This window comes from Dipodomys spectabilis, unplaced genomic scaffold, assembly GCF_019054845.1.
Source record: "Dipodomys spectabilis isolate Male_0828 unplaced genomic scaffold, ASM1905484v1 ptg000432l, whole genome shotgun sequence".
In the NCBI taxonomy this organism is placed as follows: domain Eukaryota; kingdom Metazoa; phylum Chordata; class Mammalia; order Rodentia; family Heteromyidae; genus Dipodomys; species Dipodomys spectabilis.
Genome location: NW_024871109.1, coordinates 585,225 through 594,699, shown reverse-complemented (window position 1 = coordinate 594,699; position 9,475 = coordinate 585,225). Strand labels below are relative to the sequence as shown.

The window sequence follows — 9,475 nt, the reverse complement described above, 5'->3', positions numbered from 1 at the left end:
TTAATTGGAGATAAGGGTCTCATGGAGCTGGGTGCCGGTGGCTCACACTGTAATCCTGGCTACTGAGGAGGCTGAGATCAGAGGATCGCGGTTCAAAGCCAGCCTGGGCAGGAAAGTCTGTGAAACATCTCCAATAAAACACTAGAAAACCGGAAGTGGCGCTGTGGCTCAAGTGGCAGAGCACTAGCCTTGAGCTGAAGACTTCAGGGACAGCGCCCAGGCCCAGAGATCAAACCCCATGACAGACAAAAAAACAAAACAAACAAACAACACAACAACAACAAAAAAGAGTCACATGGACTTTCTTGCTCTGGCTGGTATTGAACTGCTGTCCTCAGATCTCATCCTCCTCAGTGGCTAGGATTGCAGGCGTGAGCGCCCTTGCAAGCTGTCTTTAAAGTTCATTTGTTGATCCTTTCAAAGGGCCAACTTTGGGTTTCTGACTGCAGTCAGTTTTCCACTTCGCTGGCATTAACTTGTTTTTGCTTCTTGCTTTGGGCCTCCTTTGCTATTCTTTCTCTAGCTTGCCAAACTCTAACCTGTTGATTTTATTTTTTTTCAGCATTTAAAAGCGTTAACTTCCTTCAAAGACTGTTTTAACTGTATCTGTCAAATTTTGACATACTTTCACTTTAATAGGTAGTTCTTTTTCAAGTCATTTTTCCTTCCACCTGTGTGCCCATGGCTCTGGGAGACATGGTTGATTCTGTATTGCTTTGAAATAGGGTCTTGCTACGGCCCAGGGCTGGCTTTGGACTCACAATGTTTCCCAAGTGCTAGGAGTACAGGCACTAATCACCATACTTGGCTTGATTCCAGTATTTGTGCTCTCTGCGGGTGCTACTGACCTGTTGAGCGTTCTTCAGTGGCTACTAAGGGTGATTTGTCTGCCAGTATCCTCTTGACCTCTGTCCTTCTGACTTCGGTGCAGCTGTTACTGAGAGGGGTGGTCAAGATGCCAAGCATGCTCGAGTCAGGTGGCTCCACCTTCTCCCAGCCCACCCTTCACTGTCTCCAGTGGTGCCTGAGGGTGTGAAGCCCACTCTGAATGTCATCAGGACACTTGTCTGCACACGGTGTCTGCCCCATCCTTCTCCCACGTCTGTGCCTCTGTCGATGGCATGATGCTGTGCTCCCCTTCCTGCCTCTGTCTTCTGAATCCCAGGATGACAGGTGCGCATCACCATGCGTGGCTAGCGTTGCTTCTGGTGCAGCGTGATAATCTGCCTCTGTGTACTTGCACAGAGGTATGTTCACACACCTCCTGCCTGTTCCCAGGGGGCAAATGCACACAGTGCTGGTGCTGAGACCCAGGACTGCGGCTTGTGCGGCCCCTCCACTCACCTCCCTCCCTCCATACTCCACTCACCTCCCTCCATCTAATCCACTCACCTCCTTCCATCTAATCTACTCACCTCCCTCCCTCCATACTCCACTCACCTCCCTCCCTCCATACTCCACTCACCTCCCTCCCTCCATACTCCACTCACCTCCTTCCATCCACACTCCACTCACCTCCTTCCATCCATACTCCACTCACCTCCCTCCATCTAATCCCCTCACCTCTCTCCCTCCATACTCCACTCACCTCCTTCCATCCATACTCCACTCACCTCCCTCCATCCATACTCCACTCACCTCCCTCCATCTAATCCCCTCACCTCTCTCCCTCCATACTCCACTCACCTCCTTCCATCCATACTCCACTCACCTCCCTCCATCCATACTCCACTCACCTCCCTCCCTCCATACTCCACTCACCTCCTTCCATCCATACTCCACTCACCTCCTTCCATTCATACTCCACTCACCTCCCTCCCTCCATACTCCACTCACCTCCCTCCATCTAATCCACTCACCTCCCTCCCTCCATACTCCACTCACCTCCTTCCATCCACACTCCACTCACCTCCTTCCATCCACACTCCACTCACCTCCTTCCATCCACACTCCACTCACCTCCATCCACACTCCACTCACCTCCTTCCATCCACACTCCACTCACCTCCCTCCCTCCATACTCCACTCACCTCCCTCCCTCCATACTCCACTCACCTCCCTCCATCCACACTCCACTCACCTCCTTCCATCCATACTCCACTCACCTCCCTCCATCCATACTCCACTCACCTCCTTCCATCCATACTCCACTCACCTCCCTCCATCTAATCCACTCACCTCCTTCCATCCATACTCCACTCACCTCCCTCCATCCACACTCCACTCACCTCCCTCCATCCACACTCCACTCACCTCCTCCCATCCACACTCCACTCACCTCCTTCCATCCACACTCCACTCACCTCCTTCCATCCACACTCCACTCACCTCCTTCCATCCACACTCCACTCACCTCCTTCCATCCACACTCCACTCACCTCCTTCCATCCATACTCCACTCACCTCCCTCCCTCCATACTCCACTCACCTCCCTCCATCCACACTCCACTCACCTCCCTCCATCCATACTCCACTCACCTCCCTCCATCCACACTCCACTCACCTCCCTCCATCCACACTCCACTCACCTCCCTCCCTCCATACTCCACTCACCTCCTTCCATCCATACTCCACTCACCTCCTTCCATCCATACTCCACTCACCTCCCTCCATCCACACTCCACTCACCTCCCTCCATCTAATCCACTCACCTCCCTCCATCCACACTCCACTCACCTCCCTCCATCTCTGCTCCCTCCAACCCACCCATGCACCCCTCATCTGCGCCCCGACCCACCCACGTACCCCTCATCTACACCCGTCTCCCATTCATCCTGCCACCTACGCTCTCTCAGGCCTTGCCTACTTGCTGACTGCCCTACCTTACCTGACTGGACATAGTGCTCTCTCCATTTTCCATACCAATGGATGCTTTCTGGTCTTGGTCTCAACTGCACTTCTCAGGGAGTCCCTCCTCACTGTGCATACTATCAACGTCTTATGCACTTACTCCCATGTGAATTGTCCTTGTGGAATGATTAAGACTGTGTGTGTCATGTCTCTATGGGTATTGGACACACTGGGCACTTGTGGCCTGTTCTTGGCGCTCCCAATGGACAGGGATGGTTGTGATAGTGACCTCTGGACAGCTCAGATACTCTTCCCTCATATAAAGCAGAGGAACGGTCCTGCTGAAGCTTGGGGTGGAGTGGACAGAGCCGCTGACCAGACGGCCCAGGGAAGTGGCAAGAACTACACTGAATGATCACTTGGTTGGCTATCCCTTCAATCTGGCAGAGCACCAGTGCTACATACTCCTTCTGTGACCGCCATGTCCTGGCGTCTGTGCAGCTCCCTTCCCACTGTGGTTTCATTTGCTCCGAGGTGCTCATTTTCAGCATACAGCCTGGAGACAAAGGCTTCTATCTACTCTGTTTTTCTGTATACTCATGTGTTCTGGTGTTCACGTTTTGCTACAGCTGTGTTGGTCACAGGCTGATGTGTGCTTGGAACACTTGGAACACTGCGCCCCTGACTGCAGTGATGTGATTTCCTTGTCCAGGCTGTTGGCATTTCTGTGAGCCTGGCCATCACTGACCTGGGGGTCACTTCTCTTCCGCACGGAGAAAGCCAGCCTGAACCCACAAGACCAAAGCTGCCTGCAGAACTGACAAGACAGTGACACCTTGTGGGGAGTGGAAGGAATAGCTCCTGAGGTCACATATCTGCGAGTTGCGTAACATGTAAAGGCATTCAATTCAAAAGGCATAATGACAGTCGTATGTGGGAAGAAAAGCTTTATTGCAGCAGAAAAGTATCTCCTTTGAAAAGCGGTGGCTGGTGGGAACCTTGGAGGGCCACGCTGCAGACCTCAGTCAGGAGACCCCAAAATGCTCCACGGCAGCGTGGCATTCCCAAGGGCTTCAGAGCGGTGGGGTCCACATTCAATGGGAAATCAGCTGAAGGACACAGACATCCACAAAATGCCCAGTGCAAGTAAAAACATCCTGCTTTACAAGGTCTGAGACTTTCCTTCACGCCACGCTGCCTGGTGAATGGAGTCCTGAGCACAGCACACATCGGACAGATGGCATTGCATCTGCTGTACAATGCACACAAAACCAACCGGGCCCCACAGAAACTCCTCCCTTTCCCCCAGGGAGCCTGCTCCTAGATGCCTTGGGGCAGCCATCCAGGACGCTTTTCTAGTGCACATCCAGCTGTGGGCATGCAACCAAGAGAACTCAGTGAGCATCAGAGATGCGCGCTCCACAGGACAGCTCATTTCTATGGACAGAAATTGTTTTGAGTGTGGCTTTACAAATATAAAAGGCTGGAACTGAAAAGACACATTACCTAACAGCAGTGCCTTTGGAAGATGGTTTACATTCATGGCTGCAATGGGATTATGTTTGTGCACATGAAGAGCTTGCTCCTTATCCACAGGACTCACTGCAAGTGTCCGTGAGGCAAGGCCGTGACCACTGTGGGCTGCGCGTAGGCGGTCCCCTGCAGAGGGTGGGTGCAAGCACACGGGACACCTCCAGCGCCCACGTGATCTTGTGTAGAAAGGCATGGCTTTCCCCAGTACGTCACCACAGAAGGAGCTGCAGAAGTGAACCACTGACACACTTCAGATGGTGCTGGAGGAGGGCCGGGTGAGGCCCCAGCAGCACCCGTCCCCACGCTACCCAGCGCAGGGCATCCTGCCTGGGCCCTGCACCCTCAGGAGGACAGTTTGGAGTAGCTGGGGGGGGACAGTTTTCGCTTCAGGTATTTGAGCACGTAGAGTGGAAGGCAGCTGACGACAGTAATGGCTGACACTTTCCACAAGAAGGTCATGGTCGTGATGAAGGCAGCGTCTGTCAGGAGGTGAAGGAGACTGAGCGTCAGTCACAGAGCTACACACCAGACTGCAGGCCAGCTGCCCACGTGCCCAGGCCACGTGCCGCAGCACTGCCACACTGGGGCTGCAGGCACACTCGGAGCCTGGAGCTGTCTCCACGCTAGCAGCACAGCAGTAATGGCTGCACACGCGGGTGTCACCATGCACTCTCAGCAGGCTCTAACCACAGTCTGGAAGACACTATCGTGCAGGAGGAACTGGAGAGCTGGCCTGGCTGTGCAGGTGCTCTTTGTAAGGCAGACCTTTATGGACTTGGGGCAGCAGGGGCAGGAGGCAGCTCCTGGCCTAGGACACAAATGCTCAGACATGCCTAGGTTTTGCTTTTGTTGACTGCACTGGGGCTTGAACTCAGGGCCCTCTACCACTTGGGCCACACCTCCAGCCTTTTTTTGCATTGTTTCTCAGACAGGGTCTAGACTGAAGTCCTTCTAGCGCTCCACGTAGCTGGTATCACAGGTGTGCAGCCCACCGCCACACCCCACTTACTTTGCTAACGTTTGTCCAGGCTGTCCTTCTGCACGGCAGTCCTTCTGACTGCTGCCTCTGGAGTCCCTGAGAGGGCAGGCAGGCCACCCCATCCCACTTCAGGCAAACCTGTCCTAAAGTAAGTGCTCTGCTGGCCCATCCCCCGGCACTCTCTGTTCACATGCTCATGAATCCGCTGGTGTGGAGAGCTATTTCAACGAGCCCCATGAGAAGAGACACGTGAAAAACCCAACATCAGTACAGTTTATTCTGCATACCGCAGAAAGCCTTTAACTCAGAAGATGGAAGAAAAAAGACCCTGACTAGGAGTTATCTAGACTGGTATAAAAATCAAGGATGCGAGGAAACAAGTGCTGTCTCTACTGGGGACAGGGCCCATAGAGGACAGGTCACAGATTACACCAGGGTTTGCCAGAAGCTGGCCCACTTCAACTTGAGTGGCCCAAGTGTTTCGGGAGGGAGAGCCTGGACCCCAAGCCCATTCACTTGGGTGGCGGCAGAGCGAGAGCTCGTGGCCATCAGCTGGAAGTGGCTGGAGGAAGATTTTTTAAAAATCAGTTAAACATATTTGTCAACACTGTTTTCCTGAATTTCTAGACTCTTAAAAAAAATAATATCACCTACCTAAGAAAGCGCCAAAAGATACTCTGCCTATACCTGTTCCAAGAGAAAACAGGAATAAGGAAATGAAGAATAAGGAGACATCAGGACATTTCAAGTGGTTAGCTACCCACTAAAGATATGCATTAAAAAGGAATAAAAGTGTCTGTGAAGTGTGGCTCTAACCCCTTCATGTCCACCACCACCTAATCTCTGACTTAGAAGCCAGCACTCAGATGCCCCACGGACCCCCTCAGGATGTGGAGCGCCTGGGGCAGGCGCGCTGGTCTACGAGGCCCACCCACTGCCGGGCCACACAATGCCACACGATGCCACTTTAACACTTTGTGATACGCAGTCGAAGGAAAGAAACGTGCTATTAAAATGAAGTGCCTTAAAAATAAATAAACGCTTCTCTGCATCTAGTGGATCATTTCACGACCATACAGGAGCGTAGCTGTGCTGTTCCAATCTGAAAGCAGCTTTTTCCTACTTGCCATCAGCATGTGTTGTGTGAGGTCCCTTGAATGCGTAACTGACTTCTGTGTCTCACCTACATGCTCAGACCCGGGTGTGGTCAGACTGGCCACAGCTCTGGAGCTCTGTGCTGTACCACAACTGCAGCCCACGAACCCCAAAGTAAGCAAACCATCCACTGTGCAGGGATGATGACGCCTGACCACACGCGGGACAACTGTCTAGGACGGTGCCTCACCACACACACACACACACACACACACACGCGTGACAACTGTCTAGGACGGTGCTTCACCACACACACACACACACGTGACAACTGTCTAGGACGGTGCCTCACCACACACACACACACACACACGTGACAACTGTCTAGGACGGTGCCTCACCACACACACACACACACACACGTGACAACTGTCTAGGACGGTGCTTCACCACACACACACACACACACACACACACGCGTGACAACTGTCTAGGACAGCGCCTCACCACACACACACACACACACGCGTGACAACTGTCTAGAACAGCGCCTCACCACACACACACACACACACGCGCGCGTGACAACTGTCTAGGACGGTGCCTCACCACACACACACACACACACACGCGTGACAACTGTCTAGAACAGCGCCTCACCACACACACACACACGCGCGTGTGACAACTGTCTAGGACGGCACCTCACCACACACACACACACGCGTGTGACAACTGTCTAGGACGGTGCCTCACCACACACACACACACACGCGTGACAACTGTCTAGAACAGCGCCTCACCACACACACACACACACACACGCGTGACAACTGTCTAGGATGGCGCCTCACCACACACACACACACACACACACACGTGACAACTGTCTAGGACAGCGCCTCACCACACACACACACGCGTGACAACTGTCTAGGACGGTGCCTCACCACACACACACACGCGTGACAACTGTCTAGGACGGTGCCTCACCACACACACACACACACGTGACAACTGTCTAGGACGGCGCCTCACCACACACACACACACACACACACACACACACACATGACAACTGTCTAGGACGGCGCCTCACCACACACACACACACACACACACACACACGCGTGACAACTGTCTAGGACGGTGCCTCACCACACACACACACACACGTGACAACTGTCTAGAACAGCGCCTCACCACACACACACACACACACACAGGCGTGACAACTGTAGAACGGTGCCTCACCACACACACACACACACATGACAACTGTCTAGGACAGTGCCTCACCACACACACACGCATGACAACTGTCTAGAACAGCGCCTCACCACACACACACACACACACGTGCGTGACAACTGTCTAGAACGGTGCCTCACCACACACACACACACACACGCATGACAACTGTCTAGAACAGCGCCTCACCACACACACACACACGTGACAACTGTCTAGGACGGTGCTTCACCACACACACACACACACGTGACAACTGTCTAGGACGGTGCCTCACCACACACACACACACACACACACGCGTGACAACTGTCTAGAACAGCGCCTCACCACACACACACGCGCGCGTGACAACTGTCTAGGACGGTGCCTCACCACACACACACACACGCGTGACAACTGTCTAGAACAGCGCCTCACCACACACACACACACACACACACGCGCGTGACAACTGTCTAGGACGGTGCCTCACCACACACACACACACGCGTGACAACTGTCTAGAACAGCGCCTCACCACACACACACACACACACACACACGCGCGCGTGACAACTGTCTAGGACGGTGCCTCACCCCCCCCACACACGCGCGTGACAACTGTCTAGGACGGTGCCTCACCCCCCCCACACACGCGCGTGACAACTGTCTAGGATGGCGCCTCACCACACACACACACACACACGCGTGACAACTGTCTAGGATGGCGCCTCACCACACACACACACACACACACGTGACAACTGTCTAGGACAGCGCCTCACCACACACACACACACACGCGTGACAACTGTCTAGGACGGTGCCTCACCACACACACACACACGTGACAACTGTCTAGGACGGCGCCTCACCACACACACACACACACACACACACGACAACTGTCTAGGACGGTGCCTCACCACACACACACACACACACACACACGACAACTGTCTAGGACGGCGCCTCACCACACACACACACACACACACACACGTGACAACTGTCTAGGACAGCGCCTCACCACACACACACACACGCGTGACAACTGTCTAGGATGGCGCCTCACCACACACACACACACACGCATGACAACTGTCTAGAACAGCGCCTCACCACACACACACGCGCGCGTGACAACTGTCTAGGACGGTGCCTCACCACACACACACACACACGCATGATAACTGTCTAGAACAGCGCCTCACCACACACACACACACACGTGCGTGACAACTGTCTAGAACGCTGCCTTACCACACACACACACACGTGACAACTGTCTAGGACGGCGCCTCACCACACACACACACACACACACAGGCGTGACAACTGTCTAGGACGGTGCCTCACCACACACACACACACACACGCATGACAACTGTCTAGAACAGCGCCTCACCACACACACACACACACGTGCGTGACAACTGTCTAGAACAGTGCCTCACCACACACACACACACATGACAACTGTCTAGGACGGCGCCTCACCACACACACACACAGGCGTGACAACTGTCTAGAACGGTGCCTCACCACACACACACACACGTGACAACTGTCTAGGACGGCGCCTCACCACACACACACACGCGCGTGTGACAACTGTCTAGGATGGTGCCTCACCACACACACACACACACGCGTGACAACTGTCTAGAACAGCGCCTCACCACACACACACGCGCGTGACAACTGTCTAGGACGGTGCCTCACCACACACACGCACACACACACACACACAGGCGTGACAACTGTCTAGAACAGCGCCTCACCACACACACACACACGCGCGCGACAACTGTCTAGGACGGCGCCTCACCACACACACGCACA

At 53.9% G+C, this 9,475-nt stretch overlaps 1 protein-coding gene across 2 annotated transcripts in view; it reads right to left on the bottom strand.

Annotated features, from left to right (window-relative positions):
• Window positions 1-3,722: 3,722 nt before the first annotated feature.
• Atp9b (ATPase phospholipid transporting 9B (putative)) overlaps window positions 3,723-9,475 on the bottom strand; it is a 194,445-nt gene continuing 188,692 nt past the window's right edge. Inside the window, exons 29-30 of one of the 2 annotated variants that reach the window (XM_042668321.1) lie at window positions 5,957-5,989; window positions 3,723-4,802 (exon numbers count right to left, since the gene is read on the bottom strand). In XM_042668321.1, coding sequence (XP_042524255.1) covers window positions 4,666-4,802; window positions 5,957-5,989 — 170 coding nt within the window. In that variant the 3' untranslated portion in view covers window positions 3,723-4,665. The remainder of the gene's footprint in view (window positions 4,803-5,956; window positions 5,990-9,475) is intronic. The other variant, XM_042668322.1, reaches the window with a different exon arrangement.